General features: G+C 38.8%; 1 protein-coding gene across 1 annotated transcript in view; it reads left to right on the forward strand.

Annotated features, from left to right (window-relative positions):
* The first annotated feature begins 988 nt into the window (after window positions 1-988).
* The window catches only part of DHX15 (DEAH-box helicase 15), a 47,651-nt gene continuing 20,996 nt past the window's right edge, over window positions 989-27,643 (forward strand). The window contains exons 1-6 of the mRNA XM_049795287.1: window positions 989-1,227; window positions 7,305-7,653; window positions 12,191-12,384; window positions 13,544-13,703; window positions 14,106-14,324; window positions 25,582-25,749. Coding sequence (XP_049651244.1) covers window positions 1,160-1,227; window positions 7,305-7,653; window positions 12,191-12,384; window positions 13,544-13,703; window positions 14,106-14,324; window positions 25,582-25,749 — 1,158 coding nt within the window. The 5' untranslated portion in view covers window positions 989-1,159. The remainder of the gene's footprint in view (window positions 1,228-7,304; window positions 7,654-12,190; window positions 12,385-13,543; window positions 13,704-14,105; window positions 14,325-25,581; window positions 25,750-27,643) is intronic.

Genomic DNA, 27,643 nt, shown 5'->3' on the forward strand with positions numbered 1-27,643 from the left:
TTCTGCTGCAGTTATGCTGGTTAGAAGTGTGAAAAATAATTATTTACAGCTGTAACTGTTCAAGCAAAACCTAACCGTAGCGAGGAAATGGCACTTGAACTCATGTGCCTTGTTTAATTTCAGGAATTGTGTTACTAAATACCATTGTAGCCCTGCTCACACCTAGAAGACTTTGATGTAGTCGAACTAAACAGGTCTACTGGAGTTTGTGTTATGAACACCGGCTTCCCTTGTACTGGTAATCTTAAACAGACACTGTAGACCAACTACAAGAGAAAGTGGCAAAAAGTAGTAACTTTGTTTCTGGGTCTTTGAAAGACATTTAAATTTTTTTTCCTCATGAAATATGCTGCCATGAATACTTACTGCTGACATTGGAGTAAAGGCTGTATGGGCTTTCACAGTGGGTAGCTTTAATGTCCCTGGCTTTCTAATATTTCTGCTGCTGCAGATCGCCTTTTTCCACAGGCAAAGCTAACATACCCAGGGAAGTCCGTGACGGCTTAAAATAGAGGTTTACCAAGACAGTTGTCCTGGTTTAAACTCCCTCTGTGGTAACTCCCGTTCCAGGGCACGCGTGCCCGGGCGAACAGAAAGGGCTGTGGAAAGGGTGGGTTTTTTTTCTTGCAGGGCATCATCGGTAACGGCCAGGCTGCCCGCCCCTGACAGGGCTGCTCCCGCTCGCCGCGGCAGGGCCCTGCGCAGCCCGGCCCCGCTTTCCCAGAGCGGCCCACGTCCCGCAAGCGCTGGGGGCCTCCGCGCCGCCATCATGGCGGCCCCCTCCCCCGCCCCGCCGCCACCGTTGCAACAGCGCGCGGAGCGGGGCCGACCGTTGGGCGCGCGCCGAAGGGAAGGCTTTGGCAGGCGGACCCGCCCGCCCGCGCGCGCGCGCCCGCTCGCTCCCTCCCTCCCTCGCTCCACCCTCTTCCCTGCCCCACCGCGCCGCGCGCGCCAGCGTCTCGCGCAGCCCCGGCGCTTCCTTCCGGCCGCCATTTTAGTCACTGTGCCTGGCCTCGCGGCGCCGCTGCCGTCGCTGCTGCTGGAGGAGCGGAGAGCGCGGCCCGCCGCACCCAGTCCTGGCTGGCCGGCCCGCCGACCGACCGACCGACCGGCCGCCGCTTCGCCCGGCTGCTCGCCGCCCAGCCCGCCCGCCGCCATCATGTCCAAGCGCCACCGCCTAGATCTGGGGGACGATTACAGCTCCAGCAAGAAACGCACCACCGACGGGTAAGGGGCGGCCCGGCCCGGGGAGCGCGGCCTGCGGCGGGCGCAGGATCGTAGCGGCTCCCGCGCAATCCGCTCCCCATCCTCGGCTCTGGCCTCTCCTCGCGGGGCTGGGCCTCCCCGGCGAGCGGGCGGCCGCCATGCGGTGTGGAAAGAGAGGGCTGCAGCGGCCGAACCCTCGGCGGCGCCGGCGCCGCCTCGGCTGGGCAGGCCCGGGAGCCTCGGCGGCTCCCTGGAGCGCTAGGCCCAGGCCCGGGATCGGCCTTTCTGTCGGGGCCGGGCCCCTCGGTGGGGGCGGAGGAGGCGGATGGCGGCAGCGCGGTGGTAGGGAGCGGGCGGGGACAGCCTCGTGTGGCGGTGGTGGGGAGGAAGCCGCCGGCCCAGCCGCTTGGGCGAGAGCTGGGCTGGGCTCCCGTCGCGGCGGAACCGGGGGCGGCGCGCTGCTCGGCCCACTCCCCAGCGCCCGGCTTTTGTCTGCGGCTCCTTTCGTTCTTTATCTCTCTTCTCCCCCCTTTTTCCTTCGTTTTTTGTTTGTTTCCTTCATCCCCTCTCTGGCTTGAGAGGTCTGGCAAACGTGGTGCTAGAAGTCGGCATGAGGTTTGTTCCGCCTGTATAATTAGTGCCTGCCCTGGTAGGAGCGTTATTCCTTTGTTAACGTCTTTCACTCAGTAACCGGCAGGGATGTGCTTGACTTCAAGAATCGACGGTGAAGTGGGTTTTGGGGTAGGGATCGGGGAGGGGTTGTATTTTTTTCCTTAGTTTTGGAAAGGTTAAAGTTTTAGGACTGTATTGCACAGCTTTAGCAGGTTTTCATAAAGGTTAATTAAATTGCAGGAGTACAGACAATACACTGGTGCTGTCGTTTTATACAGAGCCTTCTTTGCATAATCTTTTACCCTCTCATTGGACGGGGGGGCGGGGGAGGGAGGCAGGTGGGTCTTTCAAGTAAATTTTTGAAGTCTAAAGGCACACAAATAAATACTATGTTTATGTAGTCTGCCCTTCTTGCTGGAGCACAAAAGACTTCTGTGAATTAATCCATTTCTAAAGTCCAACAGCATTGTTTTGGACTAGAGTATTGACTAAGAAAAATACTTAATCTTCTTCTCAAAACTTGCACTAACTAAAAGTCTATCACAGCAGTTAGTGTTCACTGAAAAACAGTCTTTGCAAAACTTGGTGTGTTTTTTTTTTAAAGGTGAGCTTGTATAGTTTCAGTTTTTAGCCCCTAGAGTTTGATGCATTTTTCTCTGCTAAACAAAAGTGAATGTTTATTATTGAACATGCTTCCTGTATGTAGGATTGCCATAACCTTATTTTTTAAAATAAATGTATTGAGCTATTTATCTCCTTTATTATATTTTTGCCTGATTTGCCAGAATTTGAAATAGCTCTTCTGTGTGTGTAGAAAAGTTGTACATATGCAGCTTTTTTGTATGTAGAAATTTTTGTAAAATTTTCAAATGGTTATGGCAAAACTGGGCATTATTTAAATGTGGTACAACCGTTACAGTTGGTTGTATAAAGATAATAACAGGTCAGTATTTCCTTGTTTGCGTGTTGGTGGGTTTTATAGTTTTGGTATGGTTTTATTTGCAATTGTTTTTACCAATTGCCTACTGTCATCCTGAACTCTTAGTCTTACCATTTTGTATATACTCTTAATGAGTTCCCACCAGTGGTAAAACTTTTTAACCAGAAGTCTTTTACCTTTATGACACCTGAAAACTATACAAGAGCTGGTCTTGTGCCCCTTCTTTCTCCCTTCCTCTTCTGCCAAGAAAAGCATTAAATGGCACAGGACTGAGAACAAGTCACTATAAGGATAATTATTGGGTGTGATTATTTCTAACATTACTGGAAGTCTTAATTCATGTAGCACAAGCCATACTAGTGTTACATTGTCTTGATTAATTTTAGGGTAGTTTGGTTTTACAGCTTATGGAAGGCTGTAAGGAAGATGCAGAGAGAGATTCTTGTTAATAGCATGTATGTGTACATGTCTTCCTCTCTGCTGAGACTGCCTTTATGCAATTTAGTTGCTTTTGGAGCTGGTGGATGGTTACCAGTTCACGTGCAGAATGGTAGTTTATCTTGCGTTCAGACTGGACCACCTGACTAAATATGAAAGTTGTATCAAGTTACCCTGTATGTTTTTAGTTCCTATTTAATTGAGGCCTGTATTGGTATGTGTGGCTCTACATGGCAACGATGCCAGGCCAACAGGCTTGTGAGTGTTGGTGTAACCTTAAGCATCAGCATGACATCTGTTTTGTTCCGGTCTTGAAGTCCATCTATGAAGTAAAAAACTTAGAAAAATGGGGATTGTATGGAAGGCTTTTGGTTACAGTGTTTGTGTGAAATGCATGCATGCTATTTAAGAACTTAATGTTTTTCCAAACATACTTGACTTCTGTTGTTGTGTAACATCACAGTTACCGTGTTAGTGGGATGTATCATTCAGACTAATTGCACTTTTTTTAACGTATAGAACAGAAATCCTCCTTTAGCTGCACTGGCCTTTTTGCATCAACTATTGCCGTGTCTAGTAATGGAGAAAAAACACTGATGCTCTATTAGATGTGCTTAGACTTTCACTGTGATGATCAGTGGTTTTATCTTACGCCCTTTGTTTCCATTTTCATTTTTATATGCTTTTCATCCTCTGATATAGTGACTGCTACAGTGTTTCTTTTGTATCCATATGTGTATATGTGTGGACATATACACATATAAAAGCAGATAGCAGAGGAGACTACTTCACTTGAAAAACAGAGCAAAAAAACCCAACCCCCTTCTGATTATGGAGGCTCTTATGGGATTCAAGCACAAAATAAATGTGATTAAATTATGATTATCTTATTGTTCATTTCTGGGTTTGAGATCAGTTTTCTCTGTGCAATAATGAAAAGTAACTTAAATGTGACAGTTTATAAATTAAGAACTGCCAGGTTGCATTTTTAGAAAGTTTAGTAAATTCATACGGCAGCATAACTGTCATTCTTCCTTTCCCTTGTCAACCAAAGGAGTCTGGATGTTTCTGCAAAGTTTTAGTAATAATGGGAGACTGGGAAACATTTTTAGGGAAAAAAGAAAAAGTGCTGCTATAAAACAATAAGTATTAGAGAGTAAGTTTGAGGGCTTGTTATATGTTGTGTTTTTTCTATGCTGAGATCTGGTTGCCACTGCTCTTTTTTAAAGCGAGAGGGACGCAACTGTCTTGATTAACCTGTAAGCAGTTTTTAATTTCTGAAATGTAGATAGAACTTGATAGGTTTGTTTTCTTATTTGTATGATTGAACAGCTATAAGAGTTCAGTGAAGAAACTGAGAAATGGGGCATTAACAGGACTTCCTGTTTGGGTTTGTATTTGTAGTCCATTTAATCTACTGTCTTGTTCTTGAGGTTGCATTTTTATCTATGCTTTAAACCCACACAAATTGCTACTGGCACAGAAGGCGACAGTGCAGCCCTCTCTCCCTTGTGCTGTGCGTGAGTGTTTGGGAAACTAGATCAGAGAACTGATCTGAGTTAGAATTAACATTGGTGGAGGGGGTCTAGGGAGGGCTTGTTCTGCACAAGGCTGTCGACATGCTTAAATCAACACATGGGAAGGGTTGGCAACAGTGTGGGTCTGTTCATTTTAGCAGTAACGCTGGTTTATGTGAGGCTGAAGCACACCTGAAGATACATTTGATGATCTGTGGTGTAGAAGCCTCTGACATCATACTGTTTAAGTAAATGGTTATGGAATAGTTTGTATTGTTGGTATGTTTTTTTTTACACTCTGACTAGATAGCAGTGAAGAATAAAAATCCTTCAGAAGTGTGTGCGCACACAAAAAAAATCCACCAAAAACCCCAAATCAAAACCCCCAATTAATAGTGTGTCTTATTCTTCCCTTCAGTGAAGCGTGTGCTGTTACCAGCTTGTTGCATTTTACCCTGGCTTTACCGTTTTTAAATTGTGTTTATACCTCTATTTCCTTTTCTTATTAATGATGATACTGTCTGACCGTGCTCTTGTTTATCCCAATACCAGCAGATACTTAAAAATCTGATTATGAATAGCTCATTAACTACAAGTCCAAAGCTTTATTCCTGTCTGATACATGGTGTTAGACTTTTCCACTGTTAAGTGAATGTAGCGTAATGGAGCCTAGTTCCTTCAGTTAACAGGCGTAACTTTCCCATACCAGAGAACATGAACCTGTTGGGTTCTGCAGTATTTGCCTGCCATAGTTTGTACAATATTTGACTGTGTTAGTAATGTTGAAGCTATAGTATCTTAGATCCAAGCAAATGATCTAAAAGTGTGTTAATTTTCAGACAATTCAGTGTCCAAAGCTTTAGGAAGATCTATGTCCAAGTGAGTTAGGTAAGTGACAGTAAACAATATGTTTTGTAATCCTTCTTTATTTTCAGTAGGTCTGTGTTAAAAGAAGCCTTCTTAAAAAAGAAAAACTTATTGTGACAAGCTCTGAAGCCATAATATGTTGAAGTATTGGGGGGGGGGGGGGGGGAGAGGGGGGAAATACAGCCTGCATAGATTACATTTGTTTATACAACAACAAGAGTGGTGGTTGTTTCTGATGTGCAGCGCATTTTGAATTAAAATTTATAGAAATGGTACTAATATAATCTTGGTTACTTCACCTTCTCTGTAGGTAGGCATTTACTTACTACAGCACCAGTTACATTTGAATGCCAACTGCATGTAAAAAAAAACCAACTGTGGAGAGGAGTGCTAGCCAACAGTTTTCTTCAGAAATGCTCTCTACTCTTTCAGGCATGCCCGAGTGCTGGTAAAGAAGAGGGCGAGGTTTTGTTTTCCCTTAATGACTGTTCCTAAAAGTGTTCTATGTGCATTTACTATAAAGCTGGTGTTGACTTAGTTTTTTGTTTTGCCTTTTGATGGGATTTCAGTTAACATAATGCACAAAAGAAGCTGAAGCTGAGTATATCCTCAGTTTTGCAGGCAAAGATGCCAGTGATCTTTTGACTTACACTTGTTTAAAATGTGATGAGGTGTTTTTCTAAAGCAGGTCTTATTTCAAAGTGCTGAATTAGAGTAAGTTTGGGATTTTTAATAGAAGTGTGTAGCTATAGTTTTTTGGGTCAAACTGGGGATTTCTTTGCAAGTGTTTCAGTGTTTGTAGAGAGAGTGAGATTACGTGCAAGAACAAGTACGTGGTTTTGCAAAATCAAAAACTGCCACTAAGACTGAGGCCAGAGATTGAAATTTGAGCGGATAACTACAGTGAAAATAATACTGTCTTTCTTTTGCAGTGCAATGAACTTCTTTTGACTTAATAATTGGAACAAATGGGAATACATAAATGCTGGTTGTTCGATGTGTGTGGTAGGAGGTGATACTAGAGAAGATAGTACAGCTTCGTAGTGTTAAGATCATTGAGTCCAACCGTTAACCTAAGGGTGTTTTCCAGCCTAAACAATTCTGTGAACTGTAGTGGCTGGTTTTAAGTCTAAGTTTCAGACTCAACAACCTTTATGTCGAAGTTGATTGTATCAGAATTGTATGGAAGACTTTGAACAAAAAAGCTACAAAAGTAATTGTGGGACGTTAAAATCAACCTTTTCTTCCAGGTCTTGCTTATCATCTTGAGTTAGTTTTTGCAAGTTAGCATAATTCCCTTACTAGGTAGGCAAGAAGTCTGTTTAGTGTTCTCTTACATTTCTGTAGCAACAATGTGTAGGGATAGGAAGAACTGTGAGAAAAGTCTAGAATGTGCAGCTGTTTCTTTATAGTCATTAAATGAAGAGGGTTAAGATGTTGTACTCTTCATGTGATAGCTTTCTTCAGTCTTGCCTGTAATGAGAGGAACTGTCAACAGTGCTTGTGTACAATGAGTGTAACTATGTATATTTAATATTCAGTATGCATTATATACCTTTACTCTTTGATGCTTATCCTTCCAGGTAGCTGTTTGCAAGGCTTTTTGAAAGATTTGGTTTATATCCACTTTGTACTAGATACCTTTAAAGTTGTATTTGAATTCTTGCTCTGCATTTAAATATTCAAGCATCTCATTTTCTGCTATGTCTCTTAACTCATTTTAGGAAAGATCGTGACCGGGACAGGGACCGTGATGACCGTTCTAAAGATCGTGACAGGGATCGTGACAGAGATAGAGATCGTGACAGAGAAAGGGACAAGGAAAAAGATTTGCGACCTACATCTAACTCTACGTATTATGCGGCTGCTGGGTTACCAACTATAAAACCAGCAATGATTCCACACAGTATTAACCCTTTCACAAATCTACCACATACACCACGGTATTATGACATCCTGAAAAAAAGGCTACAACTTCCTGTCTGGGAATATAAAGAAAGATTTACGGATATTTTGATAAGGCATCAGTCATTTGTGCTGGTTGGAGAGACTGGGTCTGGTAAAACAACACAGGTGAGTTCTTATCTATATGATGCTGCAGTTTTTTAAAGGTTGAGACTGTTGCTAGGTGTGTGGGTGAAACTTGCTTTGGTTTCTTGAAATTCATTGTGTAAGAACACCTCACAAATTGTGAGCAAAACTAATTTGATGAATGTTTTATTTGCTTAATGAATACAAAAGTGAGAAGAATCTTTCAGCATTTTCCCCTTTTGCAGTCTAGTCCTGTTCTCTGGCCCCTGCTTCTATTAGGCTTTATGATTGGTAGTTAACCTTTTTGGTAAAGGAAGATAAAGATATTTTAATGGCTAGATAGGTGTGTACTAATCCACAAACTGAGGTGATAGTTCCAAATAGTTTATGTAGCTGTTTGTGTAGATAGCAGCTGGAAAGTAGGAAAAATGTTACAGAATTAGAGACTTGTTAGTGTTTTATGAAACTTACTGCCACAGATATGAACTTAAAGGGAATTGAAATGTCAGAATTCTGACATGGTATGATTGGATCACGTTTTGGTGATATTCACACTTGAGAGGAAAAGACTTGTGTTTCCTTGGTACTGAAAATTCTCAGAGGTCATACAGCTTTCCAGTGCTGTAGTTAAAATCATGTTATTTTTTTTTGTAGATGTGTGGCTTTAAAAATCTTCCTCAGCACTGAAAATAGTGGTAACAGATCTGCAGAGCCTCCTTAACCCTTAAGAATTTTGAGGACCAGTCAACAGGGAAGATCTAAGATATAAGGCATACCACTGTGTATTTGTAGAAGGACAAACTTCTCAAAACTTTAATCTATCCTTTGGTTTGCTGTTTAAAATCTGTGTGGAGAAGTTATGTAAAAAGGTTCTTTGTTCTGTAATCTGATAGATGCCTTTTAACTAGGCAGAAAATAAAAACTGAAGGATATTTTAGTCTTTATAAAATGGATTATAGCTAATTTACAGTTAGTCTTACAGAAATAAATTTTTAGTTGTTAAATAAAATTTGGACATTGAGAACATGTGAAGGACATAGTAGTACGTTGGATACCTTTTATAGCTGTGCCTGAATATTTGAAGTTGTATGCCCTTCTGGCTGCAAATTGTAGGAACCAGTATCTTGTTTGGAAGGTAACTTACAGCATATTATCTGTATTGCTTTTTTAACATGTATAAGATGAGACCGGGATTTTATAGAATCCTTCAGAAAAGTTTGATTATATAGTTACTTGGAAGAGATAGTACTCTGAAAATTCATGTAAAAAAAAATTGGTATTTATCTATGTGAAGACAAAATCCCTTGTTGTATGATATGAGAATTTGAAGATCTAAAGGTTGTATGTTCTTAGTATCTGCCTTAAACTTCAAATACATTTTACTATCATGTCATTCCATGGGCATAAAGGTTTTCCTGAATTGTCTTACTACTTTACCACTTACTTTCTGAAAGGATGTAAGAAACCTAGGGCATCTTTCCTAAAAATGGGATTTAAGCTACCAAAACCACGTAAGCGGTCTTAGGAGCTGTACTGCTTCCTCTGAATTCTCTCTTATGAGATTGCAGTTACGTTTTGAAACAATTGAGAATATCTCTGTAGGAACACATCACTGAAAATAATCCTGCTGCCACTTAATGAAAACCTTGTTTGTTTTGCATGTGACAGCATCACATCCTTTTGTGATCAAGTGCTGTCTTAAAACCAGTTCGGGGTGGTTGTTTTTCTTCTTACATTCACTGATCAGAGCAAGATAAATAATTATCTGTGATTAAGAAACCCTCTAATTCTCAAACTGAAGGTGTACATGAACTATTTATGCTTGCTTTTATTGGTATGAAGTTGGCATTGTTTGAAATATATAATAAATTGTTCTTCCAAAACTCCTGTCTTCCCTTTCACAGTGATAGTAGAAGGCTATATAGTAGACCATCTTTTTGAGAGTAAGCTGCTGCCTGTCGAGTCCATTCCGTGATTATTGTGTGCACATTTTCCCTTTGGTCTTGTAGACCACCCAGGATTGGAAATGCTTGGCTTTGACAATGGAAACAACAGGAGATAAAACTTTTCTCAAAGTCTTGTTCCACATAGACTTAAACCCAAAGCACTGAAGAAGTATATTGGAAGCCAAGACCATTAATTTTCAAGTCTTCAGTATTTGCAGTGGCTTGATTTGTAATTTAAACTTAACCTTCTAAGTTAACTGTTTTCTTTAATTGCTCTCGGAATATGGTCAGTGGTGGAACGGTGTGTTGAATTGCTTTTGGAAGGGGGTTAAGTACTTGCTATAATTGTAATGTGTGCTCCGCTTTAAATGTGGGATCATAGGTGGTGCTGGTATAATAATTTAAATTTCTTCTGTAGATGGAATAGTAGAGTAGCATCTGCTTTCACTTGAGAGCCTTAACTGTAAAGGGTAGGGTGTTTGTTGATGTAACGTCAGGGATGCCACTTTGTCAGCAAGTTTTCTTGGCAGGTAAAGTTCAGATGCAAGGTGATTCAGAGTATAGCTTAATCTGCTCTTCTTGCAGTACACAAAAGAATTGATGGGGGTAAAAGTCTGACATATTTTCAACTTATGAAAATTCTGAGAATTCTACCATGTAAGTCCTAACAGGGAAATTTTTCAATAAATTGAAGTGGGTCAGAAAAGCCAGAAGGACAGTGCTGTTCTCTCTCTTGCCCTGCATCCCTTGAAAAACATGGCTTTCCTTTGACTTTGGGATAGTCTTTAACAGCCCTCAGTGCATTTATCTTTGATCTTAGAGGCCACTGTATAATGTAGTCCCTACCTCCTCTTGTTTACAGAGGTTATATTTGGAAATCTCTCTTAATTGAGAAAGTCCTTGAGGTTAAAGGGTGCTAACTAAAGCTGCTACTCATGCTTTTGATATTGATCAAATGACTTTTTTTTTTAAGGAAAGTCGAGGTTTTTGGTGACTTGTAGGTTTTTTGAATCAGTCAAGTTAACTTTGTTAGGTTTTATAAGAACCAGATGATAAGAAGTGTTCAGTATATTCCTGGTCATGACTGAAGTAGAAAATGTAGTATGGCACAGCCATTTTCCTAGTGTTATCTGTCTTTTAAAGCTGGACATGAAAAGTATTCTGGTGGTTATCTAAATCAGCTTAACACATTGAAGTCTATGTAGCCCTTTTCTTTCGTTTGACACCAAATGCTGTAGGTTTTGCTGTTTACTGGAAAACCACTTCTAAATTATTTTTATTTCATGGCCCAACACCTGCTGTTTTAAAGTTTATTTCAGGACTTGCTCTGTTGAAAGTCAAGAAGCTTCACCTAATATGTTTAGAGTTGAGTTTTTATTAGTGACTTGGGCAGCAAATTCCTTTCTCTACACTGCATGTTAGGGGAGTGTGTATATGTTACAGGATAGGGTTTCAGGTTCATGCTATCAGCGTTCAAGAACTGCTATTATTTTTAGTTTTGAATAGTGTTTTCAGAAATTTGACTTTTCTTCTCAGCAGTCTAGTAGTCTCCTGTCATATTGCGATAGTTGTTGCTTTTTTTTGGTAGTTATAATGGAAGTATGTTCTCCACTAAAAAAAAGGCTTCTCATTACAGTCTACACTTGTCTGCTTGTGGGTATGTTTTAGTGTTCCTTTATGTCCATTTTGCTGTGGAAATACAGTATTCCAGAAGAAGAATTTTCCTGGTTTAAATCACGTTGCTTTTCCTTTTATTCGTTATTGGTGCAATGTATAAACTCCCCCCCCCTAAATGTGAGCTTTTAAGAATACTTGAAAAGCAGTTGCTAAGGAGGAGTGGATTTTTTGATCTGTAGACCTGGAATTAGTTGTGCCTGGAGATGTCTCCTCATAAAATGTCACGCTGAGAACATGTTAAGAATATTCTGTCTTCATCAAACTGTTATTCACCTTAGAAATGCTTCTGAATAAAGCTTTTTTATTTTGGATGATTCTTATTGTTTCCAAATTCCTAACAGGAGCAGAAAACGCTGACTGACAAATGAAATGAGTGCTAACATAGGAAAAACCCAAACATAGGGGTTTCATATCTGGTTGATAAAATTTTAAAAGAACAATAATTAACCAAATGAACATAACTAATTTGTTCATTTTATTTGTTGTGACTCCTAGCTAAGACAATTTTTATATCACTAAATCCATTTTGCTTAATGTATTAACAAGCATTACTTTTTAAAGCCAAAAATATAATTTGTTTACTGTAAAACAGCAAACTGTGCTACATATCTCAAAATTCTGAGTGTTAACTTTAATTTTGGTGGTTTTGGAGCATGTTGACTGCTGCTAAATATCTGTATAAGGTACTGATTTAACAGTGGTTAAGTGTACTGTGAACCTATGAATTTCCTTGATAACTTCAAAGATAGTTATGTACATGCTTAATGTGAGTGTGCTTTATTTGGTGGCATTGGGTCCAACTAACTAGTCTATCTGCTCTCATACTTTGGATATTTTTGTGTATGCTGTCAGCATCTCGGTGGAATTATAACTAACTTTATTTGATACAATACAAAGGTTACAGATTATATCTGGCCACTTGGAGTGTGTTTAAAACTGAATTTTATTCTTGACAGATCCCTCAGTGGTGTGTTGACTACATGCGCTCGTTACCTGGACCAAAGAGGGGAGTAGCATGTACCCAGCCTAGGAGAGTAGCTGCAATGAGTGTGGCACAGCGGGTTGCTGATGAGATGGATGTCATGCTGGGCCAGGAGGTTGGTTACTCTATACGATTTGAAGACTGCAGTAGTGCAAAAACCATTTTGAAGTAAGTATGGCAACTGTCAGGTAAAGGTATAACACAGCCTACTTGGTGGTGGGGGGAATCACAGGGTAGTAAAGAGTGTGGGCAAAGTTATGAAAGGAGTAATGAGGAGGGGAGTGAATCTATGGCCAGGCACTTTCTATGTCTGAATGGAGAAGAGAGACAGGATCTGTAGCATGAGCTGAGGGAAACCTGAGGTGTGGGGCTGGTGTAGAATTGAAAATTAGTCAGTCCTCCTAAAGAAATTGCTGCACCTTATGGAAATTAATTTTAAGTGATCCATAAAGAAGAGGATGATCTGAAGAAGTATTTTTATGATTAAGGTGCTATTGAGAATACAGCCCTTCAGCTTTCAGTTTCACTTCATGTTATGCTTTCAGCTGACCTTTGTCTGTGGTATCTTCTTACTGAGGGTAATCCTGGTGAAGTTCAGTGGCTTACTTCAGTAAGAACTACCACAAAGTTTCAAAACTGGCCTATACCTGATGCTGGGACATATAATCCATAGTGGTTTAGTTGTCAACTGTCCTAGACTGATGTGCTGTGTAGGTGGAACCAGGCCCACTCAATATGTCATTTGCAGATGATGTTCAGAATGCTTAGTTAAAAAGGATTCCACGTAGTGTGGTTCAAGGAATAGTGCTTTCTGTTGAAAGATGTCTTCTCTTTTGCTCATACAAGTTGTTGAAGGCTAGCAATAAAGTTAATATGTAAAAAGAAATTTAACTGAGAAGGAAAAGCAAAAAGTGAACAGATGATCTGCAAACAGAAAAGGGGAGAAACAATTGTAGAAATACCATTTCTAGGATTTCAGAGGGTGTTTTTCCCTTTCTTTTCCTGTCTCTGTAACCTGGAAGTCTGCCAGTAATAGTCTACAAATTAGTTACAAGTGTTGCTAAACATTGTTTCCCCTTCCCTCCCCCCCCCCCCCTTTTTTTTTTCAAAGCTTCCCTCCCAACTTCCACATTTCACATACACTCACAGTAATTTTTATTTGGAGACTTAAAATGGGCTTGTTACCTTGTTGGAAATAGTTTAGTGATGTTTCTATTTTTAAAAAGTTGATTAGAAGCTTAGTTCAACCTAGTGAATGATACCGAAGAGGATTCTGTATCAGACTTCTTTAATAAAATGTGTTGACATTGGTTTTGTTTGTGTTCAGGTATATGACTGATGGTATGTTACTTCGTGAAGCAATGAATGATCCTTTGCTGGAGCGCTATGGTGTTATAATTCTTGATGAGGCCCATGAAAGAACACTGGCTACTGATATTTTGATGGGAGTTTTGAAGGAAGTTGTAAGACAAAGATCTGATTTGAAGGTCAGTAATGATGAGGCCCACAGCATCTTTCTAGTTGCAGGCATACCAAAAAAGATATTTGTGTGCTTACCGTTAGTTGATTTTTATAATCAGCTAAAGTAGATCAGCTGTTTTTTGATCTAATGATAATCTGTATTGGAAAGATAACCCTAGGAAATTGTTAATGCACTTTGTGTTGAACAAAATACTAGAAACAACATAATTGTAGCTTAACCTTTCTGTATTTGATGAGGATTTTTTTTGGACCTTCATAACAAGGGTGCTGTATTCAGCTGATAAAAGCGTGCTTAAATCGGAGTCAACAGTTGAGTTTAGTTTCTTGCTATTACCTATTGTATGTGTAACAAGAACTTGTGAAATGTTAACCTTTGGAGTAACTTTTTTTTTCCTCCAAACCTACAGGTTATAGTTATGAGTGCTACTTTAGATGCTGGCAAGTTTCAGATTTATTTTGATAACTGTCCTCTTCTAACTATCCCGGGTCGCACCCATCCTGTGGAGATATTCTATACTCCAGAACCAGAAAGGGATTACCTTGAGGCTGCCATTCGAACAGTGATCCAAATTCACATGTGTGAAGAAGAGGAAGGAGATCTTTTACTCTTTCTTACTGGACAGGAGGTACTTTCTTTTTTTTTAAATCTATCGTTCTGTACAGAAACTTTTTTAAGGGGCTTGTGCAGACTGAAATGTTTAATTTCCTGTTCTAGTTTATCATGCGAATGACCTGAGGCTTTCTACCTGCAGTGCACTTCAGGTCCTTAGTCATTCTATGTATCTGTAATATGCATATGCTATGCAAGCCCTCTCTAAAATGCAAATTCTCATCTTACTCATGTGCTTCAAAAATATAAACCTAGAGTATGAACCCTAGGTTTTTACTGATGTGAACTCAAAAGTGCTGGCTACCTGGTAGCATCCATGTTTTTACTGAAAATGTAGTTCTGTGCACTTCTGGATGTGTATTGTACAACTTAACTGAAGAATAACACTTTGGTTCTGCTACTTAGCTATCAGTAGTAGTTTTAATAAAAATGTTTAGGTTTTGCTTTTTATGAATAGCTTGGAGTATTAGGTTGTAGTCTTTCTGTACCACATACAGGGAGTTATGTTTCATGGACTCAGTGTCATGCAAAAGAGGATTGTACAAAAGCACTTAAGCTAAACTACATCAGGAAATGAGGATTTTCTGGAAATCTTAAATCCTTTGCTTGAAATAAACTGGGTTTTTTTGTTTTGTTTTGTTTTTTAGTCCTAATCTGTTGCTTTGAAGCTCTTTTGAGTGTCCTGATTAGTAGACTGAGATGGAGAAGAGGTAAAAAACCCCCGTAGGCATTGTGAAAGTTTACTTGACTGGGTCAACCTAAAATTAATATTTTTAGTAAGGGGAGAAATGCAGCTAGCAAAAATGTTTTTCTGATTCATTCTTCTTGTAGTCACTCCTCTTGAAGAAATAGCCTTCAAAGGATGTGGAACAATTCAGTGTTTTTAATCTAAGCATACACAGCCTTAGCTATGCCAAGGGGGAAGAAATGGTACAAATAACTTGTGATACTAAAGGTACACAGGCTTCTTGAGTAGATTTGTCAGTCATAAAGATGTGTTGCCTCTTAGATGAGTTTTAAAAGACATTTGATTAAAATGTCTTCTAGCAGGTCATCTCTTCCCTTAGAAAACCAAAACAATGACTGTCACTGGAAAAGCAGATACTCTGGACTTTGCGTTTTTGTTCTTTGTTTGGAGTACTGCTGTCAGTCAAAGTATGGGTAGGGAAAAATATTTTTAATGATTGTGGCTTTGAAACCTGCCTGTTTCGTTTTAGTTAGAAGTTTTAGTTCAAGCTAGTCTGACAGGTAAATGTGAGAATCAGTGAAACAACTGTTGAAAGTGGGTGAATGAACCAGTGGCAACAAAAAGGAACACTGCTGTCCAGCTGTTTCAGAAGATTCTGCTTTCTACCAGGATGATAAATCAGGCTGGTCTTTAACCTTTCATGAAGAAAAATACTTGCCCTTCTTGTTAATCAATTATAAATTACGTCCTTGCTAGATCAGTTGCTATGTATTGCTCTAAACTTGTTATAACAGTTATGGGAGGTGGGAGTGGGTAGTGGCATGGGACAACTACCTTCAGATGCTACCAACTCTGAGCACCACTCATGTTTGGCAAATGGCTCTAGACCCAATTCGTCTAGTACCAGCGAGTGGTACAGAGGTACTCTGTTCTCTTGTATGAACAGGTTCTTTGATTTCCACTGGGTTAATTTACAGAACATAATGTATTATAAACACATTTGTAATAAAATTATGCACATAATACATGTTCCTATGTACAGATATAATTATGGATAAATCTATCTAACAATATCCCTGTATTGCCTTACTAAATCACTTAACTTGCATTGGTAAGCCACCATCTTCTGTTGTGTTTTTTTTCTCTAGAGTTCTCCAGTCCATGTGCCCATGGATGATACTGTTCAGGGCACTGGAGTGGCTTTGCCTGGAGCTAGTCTGAATTTAACTAGCATCAAATTGAAGTCTGGTTTGGCTTCTGTAGAGAAGCTTTGAAGTGTTATATCCATTTTGATTCATAATGTTTTGGGGCCTCTTTTTGAGCCTCATGATACAGTTTATGCGTGTGTTACTGTTGAATCTAGAGTGATAGGACCTACTGTAATCTCAAGAACTGGAGAGTGTGCTCTAGGTACCACTACCACTATGTGGTTTGAGTTCAGTAGACTTAGTAGCTCGAGTTTTGCCATTGATTTTTGCTGGGCAAAAATGCATTGTAGTTCTTCTGGATTCTGGAAAACAGGGTGCATGATGATTTGATTTTCTTGTCACAAAGCCAAATGAAGTTACATAAAGGGAAGATGTTTTAAGTGGAACCATGCAAGTGTGAACTGTTTTGAGTTTAAGAGGTTTCAAATAAGGAGTAATTGCAGTGGTCTAAGGCAGAATAAGGGTCCTTACTGGCTACTGCTTTCACTTGCCACTGAACCTGAAGTAATTCTATATGGGCAATAAGATGGATAGTGGTTAATTAGTACAGATTAATTAAGACAGCACTGGTGATGGAACCTGGAGATACTAGGGAAGATTCTGTGTTGTCAGGCCCCAAAATAAAAAGTTTAAATACATTTGGAAATGTCTTGATTGTATAAGCTTGTTGCTGGATGAAGAAAAAAATTGTTGTTAATGGTACAGAAATAAGTGTTCAATAAAAACTTCTTTCCTGAATCCTGAAAGGGGCAAAAGTATATGATTGTTGCATGAACTGCTTTTCAGTCCATTAGTAACAAAAGGATATTTTAAAAGCAACATTTATTAGGGATAAACATTTCGAATTGGACTTGTCCCACAGTTGCTGTAAGGAGAAGAGCTCATCTGTTGATTTATTTTTTTTTAAAACAAAACCCCTACCCTGGTATATCAGGGAGATTCCAGAAGATGGAAATAATGTTCATGTTTCATGTTAATATTCAAAAAGGGGATAACCTGGGTAAATGTAAGCCAGGTTGCCTGAGGTCAGTTATAGGCAAAGTTGGAAACTGACAGGGAATTCTGTTCACAAGGAAAAAGTATAATTATATTTCTGTCAGCGTGCCTTTCGTAATAGGTTTTGTCAAACTTGTTCTCAGTCACTGAGATTACAAATTTGGTAGTCTAGTTGTATAGATACACAATTGTTAAACTTGACTTTAAATGTCTCGAGACTGGCTCACCTGCAGATCTCGGAGATAGCTGGTTTATTGTCTACTGGAGTTCTGCTGAAACAGTATTAGATTTCACAGTCCATTAAGATCAGTAATCTGCAAGTAGGTGTAAAATCCTTACAGATGAAACTTGTGGGGTGGGGGAGGCAGAAATGATAATACAGAAACTGTAGAGATCTGACTTGCATATTTTAGTGACCTAGGCACAAATGGAAAGTGTATTCTCTGTCACCCCAATACCCTTTTCTCCATAGAGCCAAATACATTGTTACACATTTAGGAGGAAGTATACATTTAGGAGGAAGAATCCAGGCTGCATCTGGAGATTTGAAGTACAGATCAGCACTGTTGTTCTTGATTGTAGATAAATATACTGAAAAATGTTGCTGTGAAGTTCTGGTGTCAGTGTTCCAAAAAGGTTTAAAGTTATGTTGGTAAAACTGATGTTGGTGTAGAAAAGAGTTGCAAAACACTTTTGGTAGAATCTTTTGTAAAAGAGAATGTGTTAAAGGTACACTTTTTTCATTACAGTGAGAGTGGTTAAGCTTTGAAACTGTGAAGGAAAATAGCAATCTCCTTTCTTATGAGGAAATTGAAATAAAAATTGATGATACTTTTAGTCTTGGTTGTAGTGACTGGGTGAGGTTAAGGCAGTAAGTGTACTGGGCTGCAGTGAACACAGGTTGTCCTGTTTAGCCTTGAATGTAAAGTATTGAGGAGTTGGGGAGCATAAACTGAAAGAAGAGTAACTATTAATTGTGTTCAAGTGCTAAAGGGAGGAAGGTTTTTTTTGCTCTTCATTTGAGATGATGTCAATATTCAATATTTCAAAAAGATCCTGAATACAGGAATCATGCTGAGACAATTTCATTTTTTACTTGTTGACAGAGCAGTTCTCAGTTATGGTCAAGTGTTGACTTGTTCCATGGATGACGTTTTTTGTCCAAGTACATCATTTTACAAAGTTTTGTTTCTCTGAATTTGTATTCAGAATATCTTTTGAAATGGTGCAGCTCTTGGGACCACTCCTTTTTATTGTTGTTTCCTCATTTTAGCTTGTAGCAGTTTGCTTTCATTAGTGGAGGAAGAAAGGGAAATTATTGAGGTTCCATGCAGTTTTAAGGACAAAGATAAAATTTCTAGAAGGTTCAGGTTGTCAAAGCCAGATGTGGCTGGCAGTGCCCCTGTCTGTGATAGGAACTCAAAAGATAAGAGGGAAGGTTAAGGTGTCTGCCAAATATTTCTGATTTGGGAAGTACTTTTTATTTATGCATTTAGTTCCCCCCCCCCCCCCCCCCCCCCCCCCCCCGCCCCGTGTAATCATTTTCACAAGATAAAACTGCCTTATACTTTTTTGGCATTAGTTTCCTTCAGGGTTTCACAGTTAATGTCTACTTGACTCAGTTATCCAAGGTGAAGCTAAGTCTGTCTGTAGTGTAGCAGCTGATCTGCTGTAGATAAGACTTGTCATCGCCTATTTAAAAGATTTTAATGTTCTAACTGGAGCAGTCTTGGAAGTTTTGCTCAACTCTTGAGATTCTTTGTAAGTGCTTCTAATACAGGGTCAACTGAAGAAAGGGTTTCTGAAATAAGGTTCCCAAGGATCATGTTCACAAAATCATTGAATTCTGTTTTGCATGCCAAGTGCTAGAATTGTTCCATTAAATGTGCTTAAAATGACATCACTAGTCCCCATCTTTCTGTAGAAACACTTTTTCTAAAGATAATGATACAGTTTAGATCTTGAGATTGAGTGGAGCCTGACCAGCAAGTTAAATGGATGTTTACATATACCAGTTTGGCCTGTGAGGGAGAATGAATGCCAGCACTTCAAGTACTTTGGTGGCTCAGGGTAACTTGCGGTCGATTGTTTGGTAACTGCTTTTTAGTATCAGTGTAATTTCAAGCCTTATCCATGGCAGCAGGGATGGGTCCTGCACACAAACAAAAGGGAAGGAAATTCAGGTTATTGGATTGTTAGCTTAGTGGGAACAATTTAACTCAGTAATTTAGGGCCACAAAGATTATCAAAGGACTGGGAAGCTTGCCATATGAGAACTGGGTTTGTTCAGCCTTGAGAAAAGAATGCTTAGGAGAGCTCTTATCACCATGTTCCAGTATTTAAAGGGTGGCTAGAAAGAAGATGGAGACTCCCTTTTTACAAGGAGTCTCATTGCAAAGAGAAGGGGTAATGGATGCAGGGTCCTCCTGAGGAGATTCCAACTGGACACAAGAGGAGAATTTTTCACAATGAGAACAATCAGCCATTGGAATAATCTCCCTGGGGAAGTGATGGATTCCCCAACAATGGACGCTTTTAAGATTTGGCTTGACAGAGTACTGGGCCATCTTGTCGAGACCCTGCTTTTGCAAAGAAAGGTTGGACCAGATGATCCTTGAGGTCCCTTCCAACCTGGTGTCTGTCTTTGCTGTATGCTCTGACACAGAGCCTGAGGAACCAACATGTTTCTAAATTAAACTGGCACAGACCATGTTTAAAAGTCATACCTAGATTTTTCTATGATAAGGCTTTCAAAAGTGCAATTTTAGAAAAAAGAGTATTGCTAAATATTACTTAGTAATACTAAGTCCTGTTCACATTTTCAGTCTTGTTAGTATTTACTAATACAAATCAAAGAGAAGGGAGAGGTTGGGTGGGATTTAAGTGTTAGTCCTGTAAGTGGTACTCTTGAAGTTAAGCCATAGAAAGCTATCAGTTCTGTCCCTCTTGGTTTCAAGTACTGATAGCTTTTCATTGTGTCTTCCCAGGCTTCTTGGGAAACCTTCCTTTTGTCCCCTTCCTATGCTGTCTTTTGAGCAGTGTGGAAGATTTTATATATACTTTCTGCAATAAGGGATAAAAAGGAAACTTCAGCACTATTAATGGTGATAGAAGAAAAAATGATTTAGTTTTACATAGAAGGATAGGAATTCAACTCTACCCTCTGTCTTGTAGCTGAAGTAGTTTTTCTGCATGTTCTGGGATGAGGGATTGAAGTATTACTGGGCAGTGTGAGAGAGATGGAAGACAAAGGGGCAGACTGTGAAAATATAATCTTGAGCATTAAAGAAATTAACCTGCAGCTAGTGCTTTCCGTGGTTTGTTTAAGTGTTGCAAAGTAGTAAGAGGCTGTTGACCAGAGAGCAGCATTCAATACTCATTGTACAAAGAGTAAATGCAGCCAGGTCTGTTTGCACAGTTGCAGTCCAGCAATTTTAGCTGTGAAATATCTCCAGGTGACATTGAATATGTTTCTCTCACTGAATGGTTAAAAGTGCTTTGGAATACTTAATTATGACCACAACCTGAAGCATTAAATACACCTACTTAAGGCCTGAAAAGCACCTATAGCTCTCTTGTTTTCTTTGTCCATACTTTAAGATGTGTAACCTTTTTCAAAGTGTGTGCATGTTTTGTGTACTGTTACTATAATATTTGACACTGTTCCTGGGTGAGTGCATGTGACTCAGGACTGCTGCTTTGGCTTTTGACTACTTGTATGTGTAGTTATGCAAGGTTAGATGAAGTTTTCTCACTGTATTTCACTGGAGCAAAAGTTATGCTCGGTGTCAGTGTGAATCATTTAATATAACCAGTTATTTCACTTGCAGATCTATTGGTCTGCCATGGGAAAGGTAAAATAAAGCACTGTTGTTTTAATTTCTTGAGCTTGATATGAAGAGAGATGTTCCCATCCAGAGGATGCTAAAATGGAATATAAGCACCAATTCCGGCATTCTGAGAATTCATGACTCCTTTTGTCAATGGGCTTCAAACTTTGAGTTTCCCTGTGGTCTGGTGGATCTTTGCATTTCTAGCTGCACAGAAACACAGTGTCAGTGAGAAGAATAAAAAGTACTGCATCCAAGGGTGTGTGTGGGTTTGGGTGGTTTGGGTTTTTTTGGTTTTTGGTGTGTTTTTTTTTTTGGCACTAGTCATCAGCCTGCCTTTTCTTTGGAAAAGTAGGTTAAGATGGAGTAAAAATCCTGTCAGATTCAGGAGGCATAAGTAACTTACTTACTGTTATGTGAAAATATAGATGGCTGTACTACTGTTTTCTAATAAGTCAGGGAAACTGTGCACCCTGTTCTTGCTTTATTTTCTAAACAAGACACTGTTAAGCATCGGTTCCCATACAGACTTAAGTCTTGCTAGAATTTGTGGCACAAGGGAAGTTCCTGTTGAAATCCTGATGCTTTTTGGTGTCTCAGAATTGCTTTCTGATACTTAAGCTCCTGAATGGAATCCACCTAATTTGACAGGTACTCTAAATCCTGCCTGTTGTCTAGCAGTCATTTGGAAAGCAAGCAGCCTGCTCAGGATTGTGTGTAGAACCAGCCTTAATCGTACCAATTTCTTGGAAGGAATACCATTTAAATTAGCTGAAATGTGATTTAATAATAATCTTGATTAAATTTTCCTGGTTACTGCTTTTTTCCTTTTGTAAACTGTCTTTATTGGCTGTAGGTACAAAATACAAATTGTTGACTCTCTCACTTGGATGTTGAGATGACTTTGGTTTTCCTGGTTGAAAAATACTTGCCACCCCATTACATCCTTGGTAACTAGTATATCCATGAAGAGCAGTATTTTCTCGGTGCTGATTCTTGTCAGTCTTTGGAGCTTTTCCAAGGAGAATGGCATATGCTGTTGGCGGTGTGGAAGAATGTTCAGGGCTCCACATTAATACTCAAAGTGTACTACTGTAGACTTCTTGACTGCTGCTTGATTCTAGTTTCCATAGTGTTGCAGCTGAGCTATAGATACCGTATGTATATTGTTAATCCATTTTGATTGGATTAAGCAAGAAGTTTTTGGAAACTTTAAAGTATGTAATAGACTGTCTGGGACAATTCTGATGACTAGGTGTTATAAAGTATAAATATGTTGAGTCTATGTGGCACTTACAGCTTGAGATAAATGAGCATTTTAGCTAGCATGTAACCTTTCTGCTTTTTGTGGTCTGTTTGCTGTTTACGTTTTGGTAGTTGGCTCTTTTTAGAATGAGTGCACCGACAGACAATTTCATTGCCTGCAGTTTTACTGAGAAATGTTTCTCAAATAATACTTCTAAGAAGTCTTTAGTTTTGTGAGGATCTAGGATCAAGTTCAATCCAGTAACTTCAGCATTGTCCAAACCTCACACTTTTTGCATGTTAGGCCTACTTTCTTCTTTTGATTAATTCTGAAGCAGGTCTTTGTGCTGATGCACTGGGCAGTCATGGCTCTAACTGTGGCTACTTGATCTTGTGTCTGTTCCTGCTTCCAGTACCCTGGTACCCACTGTCTCAAGTAGTTAGTGTGATAGGGCTCTGAGGAGTTTTGCAGGCATAATCTAAATACAAGGCAAGTTCACTCTACCTTCCTGCTTTTCCCTCCAAGAAGAAAAACCTCCTCTTACATGTGGGTTGATGGAATAATCTGTCTTCAGGGGGTTTTATAATGGATTTGGAGTAGATTGTGTGCAAATATTTAAATGTGTGGGGTTGTTTTTTGTTTTTTTTTTTAAAAGGCCTTTCATACTTTAGTAAGTTGGGACTATTGAATTAGACTTGCTGAATCTTCAGAGGATTGATATTAGGATTGTGGCTTCAACTGTATTTCCAGACTTAAATGTTTTCATGTGATACAAATGAATCTTTAACACTTAAATGAATCCTTAATACTTTCAAACTATTCTTACTACGCATATTCCTTCTAGATGGTGTACTTTGGGATACCAGTTTTAGTTGTCTGCTGGATTTGGAGGGTGGTTGTGGATACAGTTGAAGTAAAGATACTGTTTTCTGCCAGCATGATAAATAAAAGGAAACTCGCCCCCCCCTTCCCCCCCTTTTTTTTTTTTAATTAAAACATTTAGATACTAAAGAATTCTCTTTTACTGTCTTTAGATGAGTGGCAGTGGCTCTTGGTGACTTGCATCCTTCTTTCAGCAGTTTATGATGAGAGGTCTGCAGTTACCTCTGCAAATCTGCAGAGAGTAATGGTTATATATGCACTTGTCATCTCTATGTTGAACTGTTTTAATGAGTCCTGAGTAGGGATACTTTGAAACTACATTGGGAAACTCTAGGGAGAAACACCACTTTGATCTCTTCTGCAAGATGATAGGTGGCTGTGAACACGTGGCCTGAAGAGTGTAGTGCTTTCATTTATCACTGCTTATATTTTACTGTCTCTTAAGTCTTATAACTGTCCTGGAGTCTCTAGTCTTTATTGTTGAAGGTTAAGCATCCTGTCCAGTATCAGAGCTTTCCCAGTTACACAGTGTAATCTGCTCAAATTCCATGAAACAATCTAGTGACCTTCAGATCGGGAACTAAGGTCTGTGCTGTATTTTTCTTTTAGCATTTGGCTTGTGGGGTTTTTTTGAAAGATACAGTCTAATTTTGTATTAAATATTTAACAGGCCCAAGTATCAGCTTGTCAAGACTTTGGGTACAAATTTGAGAGGGAGTGTCACTGCCTAGTTAGTAAACTATTTACTTTAACATATTGTCTTTACGTAGACACCACTGTTAAAATATTAACTTACTGACCTACTGTGTATGATCTGTCAATTAAGTTAGGTTTTTCCTTTTCACTGGGAGGCTATGACTGAATCTTAAAGGGGTTTATCAGCAGAAGACCAGATACTGACATCTGTGTAAAGAAATTCATTCTCTGTTAATAAACCAGTAGGGGGCATTCCAGCTCAGTTTCTTGTATGCCTCTTGCATTTTATGAAGGGTGTGTTGGATTTGTTGGCAAAGTGCACCTTTGTTTAAAAGGTTTTTTGTAAATATCTGCAGTTCATTCAAATTGGCAAGATAGTACCAGAAAGCATTAGACTTACTACTAAAGAGCTCTTTGACATCAAAGAGGAAGAGCCTTCATTTTGCCATTCTTACCTTAATTATATATGCTGATCAATACAGAACATGAATTTTGTATTGTCTGTGCTTCTTTAAAACATATTCAATACAGTTGTGCGGAAAACTTAAAAGTCTCTTTAGGAACAAATGAAAAAGACACAGATTTGTTTGAGGATCTATCTGAATTTATGGTTTCTAAAAAGGAGTCTGCTTTTGCTTTTTTAATTACAGTTTAAAGCAGTAATTTTACAGAGCCTTTAGATTAACCTGTTCTGTGTATTTTTTTGAGGGTCTTAAGCATCACTTCAGCTTCAGGCTGGTGAATTATTTGTGATAAGGGAGGTCTGGCCTCTGTAGCCATTTTTTGCTTTTGCCTACTGTTGCTTGTCATGATGACTTCATTCTCCCATCAGTGGTTCAGCTGGAATATCAGTAGTTGGTAAGCCTGCCTGTTAGTTATACCAGTGGAGACTCTTGTAATTTTTAAGTTGAAGTTAATGAATTGTGTTACTCATTAACCTGAAGTTCTGTGCACTTTAATTTTCATTAAATCTTCTCATAACTGTGGGTCACCTAGCTGACTTAAATGTAGCTGTTTTAAAATTAAATGGAATTATAAATGATGGGGCTTTTTTGTATGGTAAACTAGTCAGAAAATAGGCTAGCAAATACTGTAGAAAATAGAGGTAAAAAAGGCATGAAAAAGCTTTCTCATCTTCAGAGTATTTCACTGACTTTTCTTAAGCTTAAACGGGATTTCATTTAATTTTAAAGTAAAATCTGAAACACTGGATTGAGAGGTTTGGTTTTGAGCATCCATGTTTATATTGTAAAGGTGTTTGTTCTCATTAGGTACAATGAAGCAAATCTTCCATATAATTGCATTAGTGATACGTGACATTAAAGCTTAATTGGCTTATTTTAAATATCTTGCACATCAATTTCTTCTAGATTGTGAAAATTGAAAAGGTCATGAGTGCAGTTTAATATTCCAGGGTGAGAGATTTCAATTTTCGTACAATTTGTAGAGAATTAATTAGGAAACATGACTAAAAGAAAAAGGATGTTGAATGCAAATTAGGCTGTTCATTAGAGTATAGAAGCTGAAGCATCTTGAAATACTGTGGAAATTCAATTGCAAACTCAGTAAGCACTGTGATTTTTTTATTTTTTTTAAATTTTATTTTTTTAAAGTAGAAGTTATTCTAATTGGTTTTTTTAGGGTATAGACCTAATGTTATAAGACACTCTAAAATAAGATGAACTCTTTCATGGAGTTCTCTTTTAACGACTGTTTTTCTTTTGCAGGAGATTGATGAGGCTTGCAAGAGGATAAAACGTGAAATTGATGATTTAGGCCCTGAAGTTGGTGACATCAAAATCATTCCATTGTATTCCACCCTTCCTCCACAGCAACAGCAAAGGATTTTTGAACCTCCCCCACCAAAAAAACAAAACGGAGCAATAGGAAGAAAGGTAAATAGTATGCTGTTTTAGTATGCTGTTCAGTAACTAGCTACTCACAGTTGTGTGGGCAATTAAGTATGAGTTTCAGCTGTTTAAAGTATATTTGGACAGCAACAAGTAGAAGTTTTTTTTGATGAAGCCTTAGTATTTTATCACACTAAAATTTTTAGATAACTTGGAGCTTGTTTCTCAGTGCAGTTCAAAATTCTGGCTTCCATCTCTTAAGGCCAGAATCTTTTAGTAACAATTTGATTTGACTGAACAGAGTGGCATTCATTTAAGTTTCTTATGTGAAATACGGTAAGTCAGATTAAATACTGAATTTGACAACCATGTGATTTATGGGGAAGGATGGGATTTTTCCCTCTAAGTAATTACTCTGAGATAGTCCATTTTGTTTAAACAAAAAAAAAAAAAAAAACAAAACAAAGCAACAAAAAACCAACACAATAACACAATGCTCAAAAACAATCCCTCCCTCCCTCCTCCCCCCCCCCCATCTCTTCAAGGGATGTTATCAGGCAGGTTTTGTCTGTTTTTTCAGGTTTATGAGAAGGTACAAGTTAAAACAAGTATGTTGAAGTTAGAGGTTTGTGTTTTCTGTAGTAGTAAGCAAGGAATCTAGGTTCTTTCATTGGGCAAAATGGATTGAGAAACTGAAAAACATGAAATGGCACTAGTGAATGTTCTTCATAAAATTAATAGTTCAATTCCCAGATGTTCATATAAACCACATTAGAAACTATGTGATTATTTCTCTAAAACTGAACACTTCAAAGGAGTCTTAATAGAGCTTTCTCAAGTTAAACTAATGCTACATGAAACTGTAGTGATCACAAAGTTAAGATTTTGGAGGTCAAAGCTGAATCATACTATCTGTTCTACACAGGGTTTGTTCCTTGATTATTTGCTTTTTTTGTGCAGTACAATGCATGTAGAATATTACTGACAACTTTCTAGTGTTCTGGAATAATAAATCACTTAATAAATTTAATGAAATGATCCTCTCCTATTGAAGTTGATTGCAGAAAGCATTCAATCTGAAATCATGAAACTAATGCTGCAACAAGATTGTGTTAGCAATGACTTAAATGAATTAAATTGCTGTTCAGTGATTAATAAAAAGTGATAGCTGTGTATTTCATTAAATTTTTATTCATGTTTAAAACTGTGCACTTCAAAATAGGTGGTTTCTGGTTTTCTTGATAAGAGGATAACAGATGCAGTGTGTAGCTTTCATTACGTTGAACTGACAAAGCCCAGTACTAGTGTCTAAGAAGAAGACACTCTCAGTGTAGCAACTATTAAGCTACAAGAAAAATTGTCACTCTGGAAAGATATCAACTCTAGGCAAAAGCAAGCACAAAACACGTAAGCAACTGATTCAGACCTATAAAGCCATTATCTTGTGGTGTGTGTGGTATGGGTGTGGTTGGTTTTGTTTTTAATATAAAAAGACCACTTTTCCTCTCTGCCTGCTTTGGCTGAAATGTTCTGGCTTCTGTATTTTGGTTTTTAGCTCCATAACAAATTTAGTAATGAGTGAAAGTGTGTCTGTGTATTGTAAATGTGTTTAAATGTTGTTTTAGTTTGTTAGTTGTAGTGATCAAGATATGTAAAGTAAGATCATGTGTTGCTGTGCCTCCACTATCTTACAAAATGTCTGCTCTCACACAGTGTCCTGTGGGAGTTCAACCTAGTTTTTAGAACTGCTGAGGAGAGCGAGCTAGCAGGAGGTCTGAATCACTTCAAAGGATCTAATGGTCGTAAAAACTTAAGTGAAGGGCTTGCAGTATCTGAATAAGTATCTCCTGAGCTTTAACTTTGAGAAAGAAAGGAAGATACTGGAAGTTGCGTGGCAACTTGCAGTAGTAGTGATGGTAACAGCTAGTACTGATACAGC

Source organism: Accipiter gentilis, chromosome 3 (genome assembly GCF_929443795.1).
Source record: "Accipiter gentilis chromosome 3, bAccGen1.1, whole genome shotgun sequence".
Classification (NCBI taxonomy): Eukaryota; Metazoa; Chordata; class Aves; order Accipitriformes; family Accipitridae; genus Astur; species Astur gentilis.